Below are 23,157 nucleotides of genomic sequence, written 5' to 3' on the forward strand. Positions count from 1 at the left end.
TTCCCACAATTACATATTACATCGCCTCCTAAAGACTGACATGACTCCTATCATTTTTTTGCTGATAATTGGAGAGGAGGTGCCCAGCATAGATGACCCCAAAGTTGACAGCACTTTCAGGCTTTGGGAATCAGGCGCGCGTCACCGACCACACGATCTCTCCTCTCTGCCCTTGCTCGCCAGCTAATCCTGACCCCCGTCCCCACTGCGGAGAAATCTCCTAAGAGACGACTGCGGGCGTCGCCTCTGCGCCCAGGAGGCGTGGAGCAGGGACTCCGGAGGCAGCTGAGCGCGCTGCGGCCCGGCTCCCGCCGCACGGCCGGGAGGGAGGGGCCGCAGGGGGCAGGCAGTGCCAGACGCCGAGCGCCCGGCTCGCCGCGGCTCAGTCTCGTCGCGAGGCCAGCCCCGGCTACCAGAGAGAGCCGTAGCCCGGGCCTCGGAGCGGCGAGGCGGAGGGCCAGAGGAGGCGGCGGACCGGTGCGGCGGGCCGCGCTCTGCCCCGGGCTTGTGAGAGTCCTCCGAACCGATCCCGGTAAGTGCGGGCGGCAGCGCCCTGCCAGCCTCCAGCCGCGGTGGCCGCGGTGGTGGTTGTCTCCGTATCCCCATTGCGCGCATCCCGCTGCTGCGCCGCAGGCTCACAGGTGGCTCCGCGGTGGATGTGGGCGCCCCAGGCCCGGCTAGGAGTTAGCCAACTCTGCGCTCCGGGGCGTAGTTTCCGAGCCCCCCGCTTTTCCCACCCTTCTGGTTCCAGTTGGGGACACTGGGCAGGGCCTGACTTGGGGGGAAATGGGCAGAGGGACGCTCCCATTTCCCAGCCACCCACAAACAATCCGGGGAGATGCGGGCCAAGAGCCACTCCAAATGCATCCCAGCTCACAGTTTGCAGGTGGAGCGTCTGACCTTTAGTTTTATTTTCCTATTGACCCACCAGGGAAAGTTTGGGACCACGCAAGGCAAAGTTGGGGCGCGGCTAGGGCTCACTTCGCCTGTGGATAGATCCCAGGGAGCTGAGCAGTGGGTTTGCAGGGAAAGCCCAGATAGGCTGGAGCTGATCGTGCGCCCCTGGAGTTGAGTCAGTCTCTGCTGGTAGCCCGGGCCGGGTATTGTGACAATCCCTGGAGCGCTGTGAGTCGCTTAATCGTTGGTGCTAAGCGTCGACATCCGCAGCTAGCCTGGAATCTGACGGGTTCGGGTTATCTCAGGAGGAGCCGCAAGTCAACCTGGATTGACTTGTACTTTTGCTCTGCTTTAAAAATCTGAGCTCCAGTTAATCCCGGTGTTTAAGTGGCGTGTGTTTAATTATCTTATTTTACACCTGAGATGATCTCAGGGAATGCCTCTAAAATTAAATCGTTGATGAGGGGTGGGGGTGTGTGTGCTGCTTTTTAAAATAAGAGGAATCTTCAGTAGATTATTGATTGTTTACGGCTATTTTACCCATCTCTAGTGGAATAGAGAATACAAACTCTGCATCGGAAATCTAGCCTATTACAGGGTCGGTGTTGAACTATCTGAGGCAGATTTTGTGGACAGAGGTATTGCTGCAACTTGCATATTGTTTATGAAACACCCATTTGGTGTCTCAAAATAGCCTACTTGTTATTTCACTGCGTTCAGATTTGTTTGATTAAGCTATTTTAAATACCACTAAAGGTTGCTTATAAAAAAAAAGCTTTATCTGTAAACCATATCTAGACGTTTAAAAGGAAACAGCTTGTTCATGTCACCAGAACATTACTTACATTTTTAAAGGGCTACTTTTCTGTATCTGATATAGGAGAGACTTTTCATGAAAAACAGGATTCTGTGATCATTATGTGTGCAAGAAAAAGAGCATTACCTCCTCCCAAACACAATTCTTTCCAGATGATAGATTAAATCAGGAAAATGTACCTATAATAAGGAATTATGTAATTGGACTAGAAGAAAACACAACGAATAATTGTCAGTTGTCAAGAACCTAGGTAGTACTGAAAGAAGTGGGATCTTTTTACTATTAGAAGATGTTATTTATTGCATGATTTGAGGTGAATAAACTGACTTCTGTCTATAAAATCTTTGTACTTATGGCTCCATTTTATACTTAGGTCTCCTAACATCGAATTTACCAAAATGCTTATTTGGGTTTATGCATACATGATTGTAAGTGCCTACTATGTGACACTTACTATTCTAAGTGCTACATATGTTTTACTCATCTTAAAGAAATTCCATGGGGCTGGGGATGTAGCTCAGTGTTAGAGCAGTGGCCTAGCATATAGGAGGTCCTGGCTTTCATCCCAAGCACTATCAAAAAAAAAAAAAAAAAAAAGAGAGAGAGAGAATAAATAAATACATAAATAAAAATAAAAACCATTACTGAGTGATGGGGCTATAATCATAATGAAGAAACAGAGGCACAGAGGCATTAGTAACTTAGTAACTTATCCATGATGATATACTGCTGGACAGGGTTTTATCCTATCTGCAAAGTTCTTTTTTTTATTATTTTTTTAAGACAAGGTTTTATGATATACTTATCTTTTTTATTTTTTATTTAAGCATAAATGATGAAAACTTCTTGTGAAACCTGAGACTCCCTGACTGTGGAAGTGCCCCACAAGTACCGTTAACCATAAAAGTAAAGTATGACAAACATCTGGGTGAATTTAAAGTTTTGAAGACCACCACATCCATCAGAAGACCCAGGATGGATCTGCAGCAAAGCACCACTGTCACTCTGCTTGAGAAATGGTGTTCTGATGAATCACCATCTGGCTACAGGAGACATTATAATGTCAGGAAAAAACTAAAGTTAATTCGAATCATTGGCCTCCTCATGGGCCTGGTGGCCATTAGCACTGTCCCATTTTCAATCAGTGCCTTTTCTGAGACAGACATACAGAGCACAGGGGAACCCAGTGTTGTCAGTGGCCCTAGGGTAGCACACGGTTACCCTCAAAGAACTCTCTTAGATTTAAATGACAAGATTCGGGATTACACTCCACAGCCACCTCTTTCTCAGGAAGACACATCTGAGAATAGCACAGAAGAGGCCCAAGGAGACTACCCGAGAGACATCTTCTCCCTTGAGGAGCGGAGAAGAGGCGCCATCATCCTCCACATCATAGGAATGATCTACATGTTTGTAGCCTTAGCCATTGTCTGTGATGAGTTCTTTGTTCCTTCTTTGACCGTCATCACCGAAAAACTGGGCATCTCCGATGATGTGGCCGGAGCCACTTTTATGGCTGCAGGAGGGTCTGCCCCAGAACTTTTCACGTCTCTCATAGGGGTATTCATTGCTCACAGCAATGTTGGCATAGGCACAATCGTAGGTTCAGCAGTGTTCAATATCCTCTTCGTTATTGGCATGTGTGCTCTGTTTTCTAGAGAAATCCTAAACCTGACATGGTGGCCACTCTTCCGGGATGTGTCCTTCTACATCGTTGACCTGATCATGCTGATTATATTTTTTCTGGATAATTTTATCATGTGGTGGGAAAGCTTGCTCCTCTTGACAGCTTATTTTGGCTATGTGGTTTTCATGAAATTCAACGTCCAAGTGGAAAGATGGGTGAAGCAAACGATAAATCGCAATAAAGTCGTCAAGGTGACAGCACCAGAGGTCCAAGCAAAGGTTGGTAATGGGGTTTACTTTTTGCTTTTCTTGACCATATTTCTGAATTATTATGTCTTGAGATCTGCAGCTTTATAAACGTGATGGTGTTTGCGATTGCAGTGGATCACAGATTGTATTGTGCACTTTTGTGATATCCACACTACCATGGCATAAGAAAAATTAACCTGGCATTCTTCTAACCGTCTACCAAGTTCTTAGGCTACTTGCTTCACAGCAAAAGCATTTGTACATTTAGGTTACATAAGCATCTGAGAGCCACCTCAGCATTTACTCGTCTTCTATTTTTAAGAAATGAGGCTTAATGATTTTGTGATTCATTTTTCATAAGAAAGTGTATATGTTCCTAACAAATTGTAGGACTTTTGATTTTTAAATGGGCATGGGACATTTATCAAGAAACATTTCTTTGAATATGTTTAGGGCAGAAAGTTTGCTTCATCAAAGTTGTACCTTCAAGTCAGCAGCCTGAGGCCCAGCAAGTATAGTCATTAGAGAGATCATAGTTAGTTTTCTTTCCTTTTTAAATTTCATTTTATTTTGCAGTGCTGGGGACTGAAACCAGGGCCTTGAAGATGCTAGGCAAGCACTCTACCATTGAGCCCATCCCCAACCTCATGGTTATTTTTCTTGATCCATAGATAATATTTCAGATCACTTGACCAGGAACTGATCAACATTCACCATTTAATGAGCAAATGGCCAGCCCTGCCACCTGTGTCTGTATTGCAATGGCCCTTTTGTACAAGAAATGTGACTCAACATGTTTTTATAGAATTCGAGGAAGTTTTAATGACCATAGTGACAATCCTACTGTTCAGCTGGGGGAAGCAGATTGGTAAAGTTCTTATAGAAATTGATCATCAAAAATGTAAAATTTTTAAAAATAATGAATAAGCAGAGTCAATACATTTTTATGTAGTGTCATAATGCAGCTTTGATTCATATCTGAACAAAGAATGTCATCTCTGAACGTGACTTTAAACTGAAAACCCAGATATATACATAGATTATTCATACTAGCATTTGGAAAAATTCCTCTTTATGTACAAAACAGATATTTGAGTAGGGGGTAAGAGATTTTTCCAAAAGGAAAATTTAAAAAATACTTCATTACTTTAGCTAAATTTACATAACAGTCACTTTTATTGACTATCATTTTTGTAGCAGTCATGAAATGGAAACAGTGCAGGAAAACAAACAAACAAACAAAAGAAAATGTAGAGAGAAATAATATAGAAGTAATATTTCTGTTTATTACTTGCAAAGGAGAAATGTTTTGTACTACCTTTTTTTCTACATCTTAAGTATTCAGCAAAATATTTGGCAAACATGCATTTCAGTTGTGACAATTGAGTACATATCCTTCAAGGCATAAGACAGGGTCATCCCTGGAGACTCTTCCCTTTCTCTGTCTTGGTAACCAAAGGAAGATCCCTCAAACCCTCTCCTAAAGCCCATTTAACTAGTTTTCATGAGTAGTCTGGTTTTTTCCAATCAGAGTACTTAACAACTATCAAAGAAATGTATGTATTTTAGAGGCAAGGACATGATTTGGTGTCTTATGAATATCTTGGGCATATCAACAGTAGAAAGTCTTTTGGAGAACTCTACTTTTTTGCTTTGTTACACTACTGTGAAACTTATATTGGCAACATTTATGAGGAAGAAATCTGCAGAGCAATACAATGGTGTATACAAGATTGCAGGATTTTGTATGCTGAAGTGGGGGTGGAGAGAGTTTCATGCATTTGGGAAATAACTTTTTAAATACAGGTTACAGGCTGTATTTAATCAATTCTAAGTCATTCTTTAAAGTAGTACTGGCAAGACCTTTAACTATTCAATTAGGTGACTAGTGTTATTTTTTTGATAATTTACTCAGCAATTCAGGCTGACATTCCTTAGCAGTTATGCAATCCATAATTTTGCACTGTGCTTAATACTGTTTGTTTTTTAATTTGGGATTCTGGATCTACCTAATGAAAAAAGAAAGCATGATATACTCATAACTATTTCTCCTGTTTATGTTTCTCCCACCGCCACCACCAGATATGTTCACTATCTTATTTCTCTTTCAGCACCAAGTAGTTGTATAATGTTGTATGGTGGAGAAGCCCTTCAACTCAGGGAGGAAAGGATTTTAAGCCTAGACATGTAATTAAGCCCAGTGGCCTTGGAGAAGTCATTTCAACTCTGTGAGCCTCAGTCTCCTAATTTGGAAAATGAAAATAATAAGACCTACTTTATAAGTTTGGGGAAACTATTAAATGAAGACCTTAGTGTTAAGTGTTTAGCAAAGTCTTTGGCAAATATGGATTGTTTTATAAATATTAGTTCCTTTCATGTTCTGTTCTTAAATGGAAATGAATAAGAATCAATTACATCAAATTTGAAGATTATAAAGTATACCTTAAAGATTGAATTTACTGCAACAAATCATTGAGTTAATAAGCCGACTATTATACCCCATAGAGACATGAAATACCTGTCATATTACAATATTCACAAGCGATGAATATATACAGTTTAAATATTATTGTAAACTTCAAAGAAATAACCAAATGATTTTTTTTTTTTTGTCCTGAAATTATTTTGTAGAATTTTGCTTGAAATAAGGAGGCCATTGACTGGGGTTTAATAATGTCTGTACTAACAGACTTTTGTTTTCTGGGTATTTTTATAAATGACTAGGGTCCTCTTCTTAAAATCCATTTTAGCTGGGTAGGAATAAACTTGAATCCTGCAGGATGCAAAGCAGTTGAATTTCAGGACAGCCAAGCATATTTTGCTGAGTGCTTGGCCTGACTGCTGGGATCCCGTTGATCTGCTACCGTGCAAGTCTGTCATTGGCCTAGAAAGCAGCTGTCCATGGTATTTAACCTTGTAGACTTGGCACTGTAATCTGACAGCAAGTCAGCCAGGTTCTAATAAAGGGAATGATCTAAATAAAGATGCTAAAGCTGGATAGTTGGAGAGCCAGACTCCTTGGTAATTTAGGTGTACCTTTATTCAGTGTGTATGCTTGAAAAGTTATAAACAGTTTTTGCATTTTTAATTGTTATTAATATTCTTGAGAAAATCAAAATTACAACTAAATATTCTTCATACAATGAAGTATTTAAAGTACTACATCATAAATAATGTTATAAATACGCTTGTTATAAATTCAACTCTCCCCCACCAAGCCTAGTAAAATTATTAGTAAAATTAATGTTCAAACTTCAGGGAATGCAAGATTGTCCTTATACAAATAAAAGGATGTGTTTTTTGATAAATGTGGAGACTAATTTTCTGTCCTCAAAAGAAAGAATATTTAGGCATTAAAATTCTTCACTGACTAGATGCCTGTGAATGTGATGTTTTTTTACATAGAGAGGCAGCATGGTGATACTTTTCTTATTTTGTTTTCCTCTACTAACCCATTAGTTAACTACATGTGTCTCAGAGGGTGAGTGAAGCATTTTGAGACCCAAAAGAGCCCTGGAGTTTTCAGGACATCAAATTCAAATTGCCTCTGGCCATTCCCCTTATTGCTCAGGTTTCCTGAGGCAAGAGAGGACCTAAACTTGGTTAGTCCTTCAGGCAATGGGAAGAAGCAGTCACCAATCCTTCCTGACCTACTGGTGTGTGTGTGTGTGTGTGTGTGTGTGTGTGTGTGTGTGTGTGTGTGTTGTGCCTGGATGGAACAAAATAATTTGTATTTTAAATTTAGCAGAGAATGGGATTGTTATGTTAAGCTCCTCTCTGGTTGTTGGGACACACCTACATTTACAATGTGAATTCGGCAGGTTTAATTTTTTTTCATTTTTTAAAAATTTCCACCTTTTTTGGATAAATTTCTCGTGAACAGAATATACCTGAACTTTGTTTAAAATGTCAGATTGTCTCACAATCATTTTCTTTTAACTGGGTTGTTTAGTTTGCTGATTGTGATTACTGTTATATTTGGATTCTTTTCTATCATGCTCTTTCATGCTTTCGGTTTGTTCTGATCTTTCTGTTTCTTTTTATAGTTTTTTTCTTGTCTTTTTCTAATTGAATTTTTCCCTAAATCTGTTTCTTCCTATAATAGTTTTGAATTTATACATTCTATTCCTTTTTAAGTATTTGTGTTAGAAATTTTAATATGTATATTTAACTTAGCACAGTACAAAATTAATGTCTTTACTCGTTAGCTAAGCAACCTGGGACTTTTAAAACATTTTAACTCAACCCACCTCTTCCCTCTTATGTAAGATTCGAGATCCAGGATTTATGTTTTACCTTGATGTTTTGTGACAGTTCTATTGAGGTAGAGCTTTGATTTTTTTTTTAATCTATAAATCAGTCATTGACACTATATTGTCAATATTTTTAAATTTTCCCATAGTTTTTCCAGTTTCCCTCCTCATTCCTTTTTTGCATATCAGATCTTTTCCTAAATTTTTTCCCTCTACTCCTGATGCATATTCTTTATAAATTCCTTAATTGAGATTCTATTAATAGTAAATGCTCCTGATTTTTATTTCACTTTTGGTCTTGAAAGATAGTTTTAGTGGGTAAGAAAATGATGTTCCCTTCCCATTTTGAACAAAACATGTCACTGTGTCTGAATTCCTTTTTCACTGTTGAAAAAGACTTTTGTCAGTGTGAACAGTGGTTCCTGGTAAGACATCTTTTCCCTTTGTCTACACTTAATGTCACTTTGTTTTCATTGTTCAGCATTTTCCTTCAGGGGTATCAGATGTGTCTGCCTCATTTCTGTGTCCCCTACTTGTGACTCACTGGGCTTCCTGACTCTGAGGCTTAGTGCCTCTACACTCTTGTTCTCGCTATGTTACCTTCTAGAATTTCCATTAGGTGTGCCTGGGACCATCTAGACCTGTCTTCCATTCCTTTTCACTGTTCACCCTTTTCCTATCTGTGATCTTCATTCTGGTCATTTCTTTTTCTCTTCTAATTTCCCATTTTTCTCTTCAGTTTTGTCTAATCTGCTAAAGTTCATCTATTGATTTTCATTATTGCATTTTTCATTTCTACAAATTCTTAGTGGCTCTTTTCCAAATTAGCCAAATTGATTTTCATTGTTTTTTACTCCTTCATTGTGCTCTTAATGCCTTTTTCATTCCTCTAAACATGTTAATTACACTTATTTTCTATTTCGTGGTTGATAATTTTAGTGTCGGTATCCTCACGAGTCTAGTTTTTTGTTTTATTGAATCTTGACTGTGTGCTGTTGCTTCCTTATATTTAGTGATTTATTTTAAAAATTAGTGATTTAATTTGGGACAAAAGTTCCTTGCAACTTTACTTGCAGGAATTTATTGACAGTTGGGTTTTAAGTGCATTCCTTCAGAGGTATTGCTCTTCTGCTAAGAACCTGGGATTACTGCTAACCTGGAACCATTCTAACATAAATGTTTGATTTTTTTTTTTCCTACCCAGGTAGTAGGTGAAGTCAGATCTCAAACCCACACAAATAAATTGTGTCTACAGTTCTCAAGGAAGAGTTCTCTCTCTCTCTCTCTCTCTCTCTCTCTCTCTCTCTCTCTCCGTACCACTTAAAACCAAGACCAAAATAGGCACATCCCACCAAATAGGCAAATTCTACCTTTGCTAGGTAGATTTTTCCTTCTTATTCACCCAAAAAGAGTATAGCCATTCAGGATTCTCAGCTTCCAGGGAGAGGATATCTTTGAACTACCTCCCGGCATCAGGTCTTACCCTTGTAGCATCTAATAGCCTACTCTCTAGGTCACTGGGAAATGGCAAATACGTGGGAGCCAATACAACACAACAGATGCCTCTGGATTTATGCTTACTGGGTGTTCTGGAATTAGGGAATTAGATCCCTAATTCCTCACTAACGTAATTGGGTATTTAAAATATATATTAAAACTATAATATCCAACATTTCAGGGAGTAATATATTGAAAAGGGCTTCTCTTGAATGTTTAATTCATCATGTTGCCAAATATAAGTGTTTCAGACCATGGATTTGTCAAAAGGTAATACATAAAACAAATGGCACTGACCTAAAATTTTGCTATATGGTCAAAATGTTTAACACAGTCTGGCCATGATAGTAACACTCCTCATCAACAAAAACTCTACCAACAGCAAAAATTTTAGTGAAATCAATTCTGAGGCAATTCTAAGAAGAAATTCTATGGGGCCACTTTAAATTTTAGACTTGCCTTTTAAGTAATACTTTTTTATCCAGATATTAAAACAATATATTCATTGCCCAAGATTATAAAAACACATCAAAACTTTAAAAAGAAAATATTAAATAGCTTATAATCTCTCCATTGCTCCATCCAAAAATAACTATGCACCATTCAAAGATAACTTTTGCATGTATTCTTCCAAATTTCTCATATATGTGTACACATACACAATGCATATATACATGTATGTATACCTATATATTTAAATAAATTGAAGTAGTATTGGATATACACAATTTTAAAGTTATATAGAATATTTACAATTTTAAAAGAGTTTTAAAAAATCTTAGACTGTTATGAGCATGTCTTTATGTCATTAAGAATTCTACAATGTTGCAGGTTACGGTGGTGCATGCCTGTAATCTCAGAGACTCAGGAGGCTAAGGCAGGAGGATCGCTAGTTCAAAGCCTGTTTCAGCAGCTTAGCAAGGCCCTAAGCAACTCAGTGAGCCCTGTCTCTAAATAAAATACAAAATAGCTCTGGGGATGTGGCTCAATGTTTAAGTGTCTCTGAGCTCAATCCCTGATACCAAAAAAAAAAAATTCTAAAATGTTATTTGCTGTTTAGTATTATATTATAATATAGAAAGCCATTTTTGTGTTGTAATTTATTGTAATATTTCACTAGTGCCATAAGAAGTGCTACAACAAATAGCCGTATACAAGATTTTCTGATTTTGTAGAAGCAGAAATTCTAGATCAAAGTTTATGAGCCCTTTTAAGTTTCTGCCACATTGCTACATACTTGGTAGTGTTGAGTATTATAATTTTCAATGTTTTCCAATTTGAAAGGTGAAATGTAGCATTTTAATTAGTTTCAATTTACATTTCTGATTAATTTGGGGGTTGAGCTTTGAAACATATGTTAATAACAAATTAAGTTTTTCTTTTATAGATTGCCTGTTTCCTATGTGTCTTTTGTGTCAATTTTAAAGTTCACTGTGATGACTCATACAAAGATCTCTTACAAATATATACTGAGAATCACCACCTTTAGTTCTCATCCTTCCCCATATTTCCCACCTAAATAAAGCAGTTTTTGTTTTTGTTTTAATGGGTGAATTATGCTAAAGAGAAGGCCTGTCACAGAGGAGTTGGGAAATGAGGTTCCCAGGAACTGGGATATGCTCCCTGGCTATATGACCTTGGGAAATTTTCTACCTCCCAGGATCCCAGTATGTTCATTTGGAAAAGGGAGCTTTGACCTAGATGACCTAATAGATTAAGAAGATCTAATATATTTGAGATGACCTAATATATTGAGATTTCAGTTTATTTCTATACTCAGAAGCTCTAATACTTAATCTGCAGAATATTCTAATTGGGCCAAAATAGCAATCTAATATATTTACTCTAACAGAAGACCAGAGACTAGCCTTAACCATATTACTTCTTTTTCTTAACTGGTTTGCAGGTAATATTTTCACTAAGATGATTTAATTGACCTGATCAAGCTATAATTTTAGCTTAAGCATGCTGTGTGAAATAGCCCTTTCAGACAGATGGGAAAACAATGTGCATGGGGGAATGTCATTTAAAGTTTACTGCAGAACCTTAGACCTCCTCAGCATTTGTGGCTTCTGGCAGTGAAAACCCTCCTTGGGGCTACATGTGTGTCCCTAACCTGCTGGTGATTGTGAACCTGCTGGTCTTCCGGAAGTCAAGAGCAGAGAGGGATCTGAAAACTAGGCAGAGCTCTACACCAGGTACTTACTATGTCCACACTCTGAAAACAGATATTATCTCTACCTGCAGATCAGGAACCAAATGATTGCCCAAGGCCAAGATTTAGTGGCATTTATCTATTTTTAATTTTTTTTTGTAGTTGTAGATAGGCATCATGCCTTTATTTATTTATTTTTACACAGTGCTAGAGATCGAACCCAGTGCCTCACACATTCGAGGCAAGCACTCTGCCACTGAGCTACAGCCCAGCCCCAATTTAGTGGTATTTAAACTGCACTTGAACTTGGATCTGTCTGACCCCAAAATGCATACTAGTTTCTTATGCATTAGTGCTTCTTACTGGGCAGTTTGGAGTAAAAAACAAAGCAAGCCTTCAAATTAGACTCACTTTTCACATCAAACTCTCTTTAGTCAGTGGATTTCAAATATTTTTAACCACGATCCACACTAAGAAATACAGCCAGGTACGGTGACTCATGCCTGTAATCCCAGCAGCTTTGGAGGATTGTTATCGAGACCCTAAGCAACTCAGTGAAACCGTCTCTAAATAATATACAAAAAAAAAAAAAAGACTGGGGATGTGACTCCATTAAGCCCCCCTGGATTTAATCCCCAGTGCCAAAAAAAAAAAAAAAAAAAAAAAAAAGAAGAAGAAAGAAAGGAATATGTTTTATACTATTGTAGAAGGGAGACCAATAGAATAGAGGAAGGGGATCAAGAAGGAGGAAGAAGGAGAGGGCATGGGAAGTTCTGAGGAACAAAATCTACCAAATTATACTATGCTCATGTTTGAATATACCACAATGAATCAGCTATATATATGCATATTTATAATATATATACATGTATATATAATATATACATGTATGTAATGATGTGTAATGTAATAAATTCTGTACATTATATATAATGTATAAATATATATAACATGTATATTGTAACATAAAATTATAATTCACTAATTGAAATAATAATAATAATAGAAGGAAGATCAGGAGAGTACAGTAAGTGAATTGGGGGAGGGAAAGGGACAGCACTATGGAATGTGATTGAGCAAATTATGTTATATGAATTTATGAATATTGTATAATGAATCCCATTATTATGTATAATTATAATGCACCAGTTGAAACAAAGAAGTGTATTTTACATCTCAATCCAAAGTATGCATAGACTTATATATGTACATATTTAATATACATGTAAAAATAAAATCTAAGGGCAAGGCACATATATTTCTTATAATTAAAAATATTGGTTTGAGCCTTCTAAACTAATTTCGTGACCTCGCAATGGATCATGACCCTAGTTTTTGGAAGTACCAAGTTTCTTTTTTTTTCCATACTTCCTCTCATCAGGACTGCCCTGCCCAAGCTGTGCTAGGAATATACTGCTCAAGGGTATCTGTCTGATCAAAGGGATGAGTAGGGGCAGAAATGCAGACATCATCCTACTGGATGAACTGTGTACTCTGGGGTGGGACTGTGGCTACCCAGAGGAAGGACCACCTTTTCTTATTCAATTAAGGTGCTCTTTGGGCTAGTGCTACCCTTGTTTCTTATCTTCAACTTCTTTTTGTAGTTTATAGTTTCTGAACAATGAAACCCAAGGGACCTTTAAGCATGTAAATTGATGCTAATTTTCATAATTGGGACTCTTTCAGTTATTTAGAGCTGGATCCACATGTCATTGTAGCTTCCTCCCCAAGCATACACACCATCCATATCCAGTTGGGTAACTCTGACCCTCTGACCAATGTAGATACCTGTGGAGTCCTAAGATGCTGACACACACCAATTTTGTATTGCTCTCTTGCTCTGAAATAGACTGATTGCAAGGTAAGGAAAGTGTAGATTGCAGCAAGAGCTTGCTGAGTCTCAACATATCCTTGGTTCCCAGTGAGCTTGTCATCAGGTGGAAAATAAACGTGGGTGAAGAGAAAGGTTTTGAAATCAAAGAGCAGCAGAACCTCAACAAGAAGGCTGAAGCTGCATTTCAATTAGGTTGGTTTCCTTTTTATGAAGTACCCAATTTGTAAACCAAATGATACAGACATGGTTCTTGTACTGGTAAAATTGGTGGTTTTGGAAAGAGTCTGGGCATGAGGCCATATTTAATGCTGTGTTCACAGCTTTAAAGGATGCACTCAGAATCACGCATTGGCAGTGACTGAGCCTGGAGAAATGGAGTTCCTTTTATCCCACAAACTGGCTGCATATCCTTGTACCAAGCATATAAACCAGTTTATCTCTAAGGTTCCCAGCAACTCTGATAACTCTGTACTCTGTGAATGGAAATAGTCATCCCTCTGTATCCATGGAGGATTGGTTCCATTGACCCACAAGGGTACCAAAATCTGAGGATGCTCAAGTCCCCTACATAAAATGTCCTAGTGTTGCTTATAACCTACATACCTCCTCCTATATATTTTAAATTTTCTCTAGGTTATCTATACCTAATACAGCATATGCTGTATTGTTAGCTGTATTGTTTAGAAAACAATAACAAGAAAAAAACTATATGTGTTCAGTACTGACACAATTTCTTTTGGAATATTTTCACTCCACTGTTGGTTGAATCCATGGGTACAGAAGGACAACTGTATACTTGTGTGTAATGATGGATTGACAAGTCATTACCTAGTCAAGCCCTGAATTTGCCCTGTTAGAAGGGCTTTTTCCACTAAGAATTCCAATGAAATAAAGTAAGTTCCTTTGGAACGGTAATAGGGCTTCTTTACCACCCTGTATGACCTTCTTGGAAAGGGTCAATGAGTTGGTGGTGTTCTGCAAGTAGCTTTCTCTTTTACTGCTTGATGGACACGGACTTGGACAAGCACACTGCAGGTAGAAGTAGGTTTGTCTTAGGCAAAACTTGTCATCTATTGTGCCAGCTCTCAAGTAGGCTCATTTGAACTCAGGTTCATTTTTCCCTGTACCTGATAGCAGTCAGGTTATATGTTGTGCCACTCTATTATTTTTAACCTGTGGAGAACACTGAGCATTGGTATATTCTAGAAAACTGTTACTGTGTTTTCTGAGAGGTAGTGTGTTGGTTAAGGTTTCCCACCATGGAATTGTGTGTTATTGAGGCCTGCGATAGAATAGACCTTCCTGGTTGTGTGATCTTGGGCATGTTACTTAACCCTCTTTGGGCTTATATTAGCTGATCCTTAAGAAAATATAGAATTTTCTTCATAGGGAGGCTATGAATTTTGAATAAGATTGAATAGAAAAAATGTTTACCAGCCCACCACCCCACACCACCACCGCCATCACCATCCAGCCAAAGATGTTCTACTCCTAGTCTCTTTTGCTCTGATTCCCTTCCCTCTCTGCTGGTCTGCTCTCTCTCCCCACAGTGTTTTCCTTACTTTGTAGGCACCCCCTCTCTGTCCCACCCTTGCAGCCATATGAATATGTATTTCCCTCAACTAACCCCTAATAGTCAAACCCTCAATGTTTGGACCTCAGTTTGCTCTCCCTTTACTCTTGCAGAGGATTAAGAGAAAAGCAGTTTTCCTATCTGTGAAACGGAACCTCTCTCAACCATGAAATTATCTCAAGCCCTCCTATTGCTGCCCTAAAGTTGTATTTCCTTTTTTCTCATATATGTCATCAGTACTTAATTATTCACATGTCCATCTCATCACAGCTATCCTTTGTGTTGGTTTGCTAGCATCTGTGTTTTCTTTCTCAGATTGAACCTCCCCTTGATTTGGTAATGCACTGGGTCCATGCAGTAGCCCGTACCGAGCTCAGGGTCATGAGTAGAAGGGCAAAGGGCATTTAATGCTTCAAGAAGTCGATCATGGGAGTGACATGATAAGTATCTGGAGAGGTCAGTCATAAAATGTGGTGGCTTCTGTATGAAAGTCAAATGAAAATAATGAATTTCTACTTTAAAAATCAGGAGCAATTAGAAATCCTTCAGTGCCCTCAGGTTGCAAGTGTGGGTGTGAGGGAAGATAAGGGCCTTCTATTCCAAAAGTCAGATTATTCCAGCTGTGGTCCTAAATAGTTTTCCTTGTCTTCTAGCATCACATAGTGTTTCTCTATTAGCTTTTTTATAATAGCTCTTTTGAGATTTAATTCATGTACCATAGCATTCACCTTAGGTATACAATACAAAGCAGTTTTTTTTTAGTATATTCAGAATTATGTAACCATCATCACTAATTGTAGAACATTTTAATCTCCCTCCAAAAAAACCTGAGACCCACTAGAAGTCCCCCCTGCTCCCTCCCTCTCCCCACTCCCCAGCAGCCACTAATCGATGTTGTCACTACAGATCTATTCTGCACATTTCATCTAAATGAAACCTCATAATATTTGACTTTTTGTGTATGGCTTCTTTCATTTATCATAAAGTTTTTAAGGTTCACCCCTTACATGGATAGTATCAAATAGTATCCCATTACATGGATAACACCTTTTTTTTGTCCATTTATCAACTGATGGGTATTTTGATTGTTTACCATTTTGTATCATTATAAATAATGGTGCAATGAGGATTTGTTTAAAAGTTCTTGTGTGGATGTATATTTTCTTTTTTTTTTTTTTTTTTTTTTTGTGGTGCTGGGGATTGAACCCAGGGCCTTATGCTTGCAAGGCAAGCACTCTACCTACTGAGCTATCTCCCCAGCCCTTTATTTTTGATATTCTTTGTTATCTACTTAGGAACAGAATTGCTGGGCCATATGCTAACTCTGTGTTTAACATTTAAAGAACTGCTAAACTATTTTTTCAAAGTTCCAGTACCATTTTGCATTCCTCCCAATGATATGTGAGAGTTCCAATTTCTCCATGTCTTTGCCAACATTTCTTATTATCTTTTTTTGACTGCTCTCATTTATAGGTATGAAGTAGCATCTCAGTGTGATTTTGATTGGCATTTCCCTGATGGATGGATGATGTAAAGCATCTTTTTATGAACATTTGTATATCTTTGGAGAAAAGTCTATTCAAATCCTTTGACTATTTTTAAATCAGGCTATTTGCTTTAGTGTTGAGTTTAAGAATTCTTTATATATTCTGGTTACCAGTCCTTTATCAGATATATGACTTACTGGTACTTTCTGCCATTGTATGCTGTTAGGAGGGGTGCTCCACCGAGGGAGCAGCTCCTAAACTGGGAACCTCTAGGGATCCAAACTATTTCATATTGTTCTTGAGACATATCTAGAGAGTGGTTTTGAACCCTTGGATCAACTCTGAAGCTGCCTCCTCCCTGGGAGAATTGGGAAAACGTTGGCCTTGAGAATAGCTTGAACTCCTTGAAGCTAAGGACTGGGGGAGGATCCCAGAGTCATTTGGGGTCCAGGACTGCCTGATTAAGGAGAACCCAGAAATGCAAATCTACTTGCACACTAGACCCAGGATGTTGATCATCTGGTTGCTGTATCATCCTTCTTTGCCCTCTTTGTTTTTCTCTGCCTCATCTAAGAGAATTTTTTACCATCAAATCCCCTTCCCTGCTTCTTGTCCAGAAGCCCTCTCAGTAAAGCAGTGGGGCCACAGTCCCTCACTTCTCAGTGTGAACTTTGCCTAATTTGCTGTCTGACATTGGTATTTAACTTTGTACATCTGGGCCAATCTGTTCACCTACCCACTCTCCTGAGACATGCAACCCCTCCCATTCCAGGCCCTAGGCGCATTTGATTGGTCTTGGACAAAGCTTTGTAAATATATGGAGCTATATACTGTAAATAATAACAATACCAATAATGATCTACTCCATCACTGTCTGGTATGAACTCTAATTCCACGAACCTGATTAGTGTGCACATTCTGAGGGTAAAGAGATGATTATGCTTTTAATGCACAATTGGTTCAAAGTTCTGGTGGTTTCCAAGGGGCCCAGGAAACATCCTCTTCATTGCTTCTGGCTTGCATCAGCTGCATAGTAACTGGTGGCCTGGTGGATGGAATTTTGTGGCCCTGACCAAGAGGCTGATTTATTTAAATGGCATTCAGATGAGCTAGACTGCTTTTTTTATGCTTACGATGAAGGGCCATTACGAATCTACTATTTTCTGCTGCCTTTTATTTTAAGTCCAATTAAGTGGATATCCACAAATAGCTCTGACCTTGAAAGTCTAAGTGAAGGTGAGATGTGAGAACAGGCTTAGGAAACATATGTTTTGATGTGCTAATGCTCTGCAAGTCACACATACTTAAGGAAAATAAATAGAACAAGACAAGATAGTGTTGTGCTGTAGGAGGAAGAATTTAGTGCTTTGGGAAGTAGCACCACATGCTCTACTGGTGGAGAATCATAAACTGGGCTAAAAATTTATCCAACTCTATCTCCACTTCACTAAGTGGTTCTGGGAGACTAGCACCAAATAAGGGCTATTGCCAGCAACCTTCAGTCACCTTGGACCAGCACCTCTGTGACATAACATGACCGAGCCATGCCCCTTTCCTCTCAGTGGCCCCAGTACATGCTTTGGGCTATTTATTTTTGGTAAAACAGCACCTAGAGTACATACCACCATTTCAGTTCAGTCTCTTAAAAATGAAGATCACAGAATGAACCTTCAGTAGTTGAACAGCTTGTTTAAAAATATTATCAGCATGAGGTCTCTTATTAAAATTCTTAAAGTCCTCTAGTTGGGTTATACAGATTTAAAGAGCTATTTTCTTCACCATTTCAAAAAAATAACATTAAATATTTGTGATGTGCTATGAGCTATTCTTCTCTCTTTTAACCTAATGAGTCCTGGGAAATAAATGCCTGTCTGAGAATTGCACTGACTCACTGAATGGTCAGGTTTTTAGTTTCTTTATTCCATATTTTAAAATATTGTTACATTCTTCCTATTTCATTAAAATCTAAAAACAGTTCATGAGTTCTTTATTCATTGATCTGTCCCCAATTTTCTACATCAAGAAATGGGAGTGGATACTTTCCCCTTGCTTCTCAGGGTAGTGTGTTAATTGATGAGGCAACAGGAGTGAATCTCCAGCTCAGCCATGTTAGACCTAAACTGCAGACACAAAGACAGTGGCAAGGGCTAAGGGAAGATACTGGGAAATAGGATCAGATTGACTTTAAGAACATTTTAGTGTAGGGTTCAAAGAGTCTTTATAGAAAGGGTTGCTCTGATGTGAATATCCTTTTAAAAAGCTTGGGTAATGATCTTGAGAAATTAATATATATGGGTATGATTTTAATCTCATGAACTTCCATTTATCCAGAAATTTCTCATTCAGAATCAAGATCCTAAGCAGAGAAACCCTTGAAGAGTCAGAAACTGTCAGAAGATCAATGTTTGAGGCACTTATACCACTTTTTTTTTTTTTTTGTATCAGAGATTGAACCCAGAGATGCTTAACCACTGAGTTAAATCTCCAGACCTTTATTTTTTAAAAATATTTTTTTATTTTGAGGCAGGGTCTTACTAAGTTCCTTAGGACCTTGTTAAGTTGCTGTGACCAGCTTTGAATTTGGAATCCTCCTGCCTCAGCCTCCTGAGCCGCTGGGATTACAGGCGTGTGCACCCAGCAGTTACATCACTTCATAAGCCTTGTTGTTAGCGTCTGTTTACTTTCATCATATCCAGAATTCAAACAAGTCAGTCTGCTTGGCTTTCCAGCCAATAAGAAATCATAAGCAGCAAATGCAGTCTGTATGGGGTGGGAATTGGAAGGGTATTGAGTCAAGTAGACTTCCACATGCACAGCGAGAGCCAAGCCTGTTACTGAACTCTTCAATGTCTTGAAACAGACTTTAAAAGGCCCCCTGTTCTGAGCAGTCCTATTAGACACACCCACACACATAAGTGCAGGACATGGATGGGCAGCAGGCATATTTGTGCAAAGAAAAAGATGCCCTCTTCTCTGGATGGGCAGATGCAGTGTCCACAGTGGCTCACGACTTGGAGTGTGCAACATGGGGTTTGCTCCATCCTTAACCATATACCGTCTCACATATGCCGCGGCCCTGCAGATCACATCAGTAGGATAGCCCATGGCAACAAGAACAGAAGAACTTTAACAACACACAGGAATATATCTGTCTGTGATCAGAAAGTAGAAAGTCAAATCACAGTACTTCATCTTCTTATGGTACCTGTGGGTAAAAGAGTGATATGTAGTTATTAAGAAACTTTGAGAAAATCTGAATCATGTTCAGTGTGGTCTGTGTTAGAGGTAGTTAGACTGTTGAGACTGGTCATGGAGTTAAGGGCAGCAGCAGAGTGACTCTTTTATTCAGACATAGGTGCCATCTTCCAGGGGACTGATGATGGTGGCCTGGCCAAGGTGGTACCAACAGAGGCAAAGAGAAGTGATCAGATTCTGGACATATCTTGAAAGTAGAGCTAACGGCATTGCCAACGGGTTAGATGTGTTAGGTACAGAGGGCAATAGAGACAGAAATTAGGATGACACCAAGTTTTTTGGCCTCATGTAACTAGACAAATGGAGTTTCCATTAAATGAGATAGAGAAGACTTCAGGACAGGCAGGTTTCCATGGAAGATAAGCTAGTTCAAATTAGGCCTTAAGTTGGAATCTCAATGGTTAAACGTTTAAATGGAGATACAGTTGAATGTAAGTCTGAAATTCAAACCAGAAATACAACTTCAGAAATTATGAGATATTTTATAAATCTAGAAACCACAGATAGTCCATCAAGTCATGGACCTGAATAAACTCACCCAGGAGTGAGTAAAGAGGTTAAAGAGTGAGTTGTGAGGCTCATAGCACTGTGACAGGGAAATGAGGAGCCGGCAAAGGAGCTGGCAAAGGACAGCAGTCGATACTGAGGAAAGAGAAACCCAAGCGAATGAATGAGGAAGCTGAAGGAGGAAAGTAGCTCACAGAAAGGGAGTGATTGTGTCAGGTAGTGACTAAGTAGGATGAGGACAGAAAACTGTACATTGAATTTAGCAGTTGAATGAGGAGGTCATTGGTAGCTTGGCAAAAGCAGTATTGATGAAGTAATGATGAAGTGATGGGGTGAAACCCTGGTGAGGTGGGTTCAAGAATAGGAGGCATTTATAAAGGGGAACAAACAAATCCTAGAAGCTGGAAGGAAATGGAGGGTCAAGAGATATTTTTTAAGTGGAAAAAATAATAACACATCTGTGTGGAAATGGGAATGACAGAGCAGAAGGAGATTCAACCATGCAGAGAAGAGTGAATTGCTGGCACAGAATTCTTGAGTAAGTGAGGAACATACTTGTGTGTATTGTCCCATGCACAAGTGCAGGGGCTGGGCCTGGTGAGCGCCGCACAGGAGGAGGGAAGCCTGGTAACCACAGAGCTGCAGGTCAGGATCCTATTGGTAGGATTCATGGAGGTTCTTGTTTCTATTTTCTCATTAAAACAGGAAGCAACAGATTCCCAAAATCCGATTGAAAAATGCTTTGATGAATAACAAAAATCATCTGTCAATCACACCAACATTCATCAAAATAAAGTTGCATGGTTCAGATTGAGTTGCAAAAAATCTGAACATTTTGGGAAGCCAAGAAGCAGAGTGATGCTAACTTACCTTATTAAAAAAGACCACTGGATATAACAAAGCATTTATATGCAGGTTGATAACCTAAAGGATGATTTCCTCACTCCCTCAGGAACCTCAGTTAGGCAATACATGGTTTATAGTAGAAACATAGAAGTTAGTGAAGTAGAAGGGTCATTAGGGCAGAAATTTCTTTTGTTCACACATGAATCCCTAATGCCTAAGAGTATATGCAGAGTAATAGCTGCTCAGTGAATAATTATTGAATGATTGATTGATGTCAAAACCAAGGGAAACCAGAGTATGCTTCACTTAAAAGGATATAGCAATTATTTTAAATGATCTGTTTCTACATTCTCAATTTTTCATCATTTAAGGAAAAGTGTCCATATGGCCACAGTGCTGCCATTTTCCTCCAAACACTTTGTTCTTGTGAAGTGACTAAAGAATATTGCTTATAGCTCTGCTTTTATGGGATAATTTCAGAGGCTTCAATCCATAAATTTACTTTGTAGTTGAAAAGCTGGCAGAATCGCTGTGCAGAATCTAAATCGGCTCTCTAATCTTATCGGGTCCAATCTCGTTATTAAATGGTGATGGAGATCATAATGTTTAATGGGTAAAATGCCGGCCACCATCTGTGGGTGAGTTGGACGACTATACCGAGAGACCAGATATGGTTGTGGAAATTCAAAACAAGGTCCTCCAGTATTTAAGTTTTGCCAACTTGCTACCTACCATATGGCAATCAGAAGCTAAATAGGAGCCCTAAGCTTTGTATACCTGGTCCAGGGGCTTGTTTGTCATTGTCTTTTGTTTGATCTTCTTTGTAAACAGCAGGATCACGGAGTAAGCTAATTGTTCTTTATTTCCCTTTGCTTGGCAAGGAATGTCCTCGCATCGATCGATCGATTGGCTGCACACTGCTATGCTATCTTCCCACACAGGGCTGTGCAAGCACTTTTGCACCCTCCCAGAACCTCAGGAGAGGTGCATTGCAGTGTGTGTGGGGAAGCTCCTGAGTCAAGGAGGACAGATGATTTTCCTTAGAAGAACTACAGGGTGTGTTTCAGCTCCAGCTTCCTGTTTAGCAGGAGTTATTGACAGACACCAGTGATAAGCTGGGAGTAAAAGAACTTCCTTGATTAAGGTGTTGGATTTAATGCTGTTTAAAAGGAATTATCTTTTATTAAAAAAACAAGCCAAACTTAGCAAGGTCCTCCTCCTGCTGGATCCTCTCACCTGCACAAGCTAACCCCATTCAACAGCCTGTGAGATATATACTTCCCCCGTAGGACCTCCTAGTTCCATGGGCAAACAGAAGGAAACCGTGAACCCTTGTTCCTTAATAGCAAGAGGAATTTATTTTTGACATTCTATTCTAAATCTTATGTGTGCTTTTAAATTAAAGACCTAATGGAAGCAAACAAGGAAAGGTCAAAATTTCATATGGAGTAGTCCCAATTGTAAAGTACAGTGTAATTTTCTGACCCCACAAACAGGTTATTTATGGGTGTATCTCTCTCCCTCTTCCAGAGGAGGGCTGAAGACCTACTTATGCAAACCAGCAAAGAAGAGTGATAGGATGGGAATCTAGGGTCCTTGGGCCTTTTTGTGTTGGTCTTCACCAGATTAATCCAGACAGTCACAAGTTATTTTTTTTCATGCTCTGTAAGCTTATTGCTTGATATTAAAATTATCCTAACAAATTCAGTGAAATCTCTTCAATCTCTCTGTTGGTATGTTCAGATCTCTGTCAAGATGTTAACTGGATTGCATGTGATTTTCAAAATCTAGGAAATTCCAGTGATACATTGTGGGTATTTCAGAAGTTTCTTTATTTAATTCTGGTCCTAATCTTTTCCTTAAGCTACCTTATAACTATTGATGCAATATTTCTATTTCATATCTTTTTTGCTAACAAAGGAAAATAATAACCTCCTAGCGTTTTAGATTAACATTATTTAAAGCAAAAAGGAGAGAGGAGAAGAGGAGGAAAAGGGAAAACACACAATAAAATTTTTTCTTTCTTTTTCAAGTAAGCATGAACCAGTGACATTTTTAAATTATTGCCAATTGTTTTATTCAGTCATGTGTTTTACTGCCATGTTTATTTTTACCCATAATTCTCAAATATCTCACACATTCAGTGTGCTCAATACATTAT

The 23,157-nt window shown here is 38.9% G+C and overlaps 1 protein-coding gene across 4 annotated transcripts in view; it reads left to right on the forward strand.

The window, feature by feature from the left end:
- Positions 1 to 236: 236 nt before the first annotated feature.
- The window catches only part of Slc24a2 (solute carrier family 24 member 2), a 215,745-nt gene continuing 192,824 nt past the window's right edge, over positions 237 to 23,157 (forward strand). For 2 of the 4 annotated variants that reach the window (XM_047524981.1, XM_047524980.1), the window contains exons 1-2: positions 239 to 532; positions 2,542 to 3,619. In XM_047524981.1, the coding sequence (XP_047380937.1) occupies positions 2,690 to 3,619 (930 nt within the window). In that variant the 5' untranslated portion in view covers positions 239 to 532; positions 2,542 to 2,689. Of the gene's footprint in view, positions 533 to 2,541; positions 3,620 to 23,157 lie in introns of all 4 variants that reach the window. The other 2 variants (XM_047524979.1, XM_047524978.1) reach the window with 2 other exon arrangements.

This window comes from Sciurus carolinensis, chromosome 14 (genome assembly GCF_902686445.1).
Source record: "Sciurus carolinensis chromosome 14, mSciCar1.2, whole genome shotgun sequence".
NCBI lineage: Eukaryota > Metazoa > Chordata > Mammalia > Rodentia > Sciuridae > Sciurus > Sciurus carolinensis.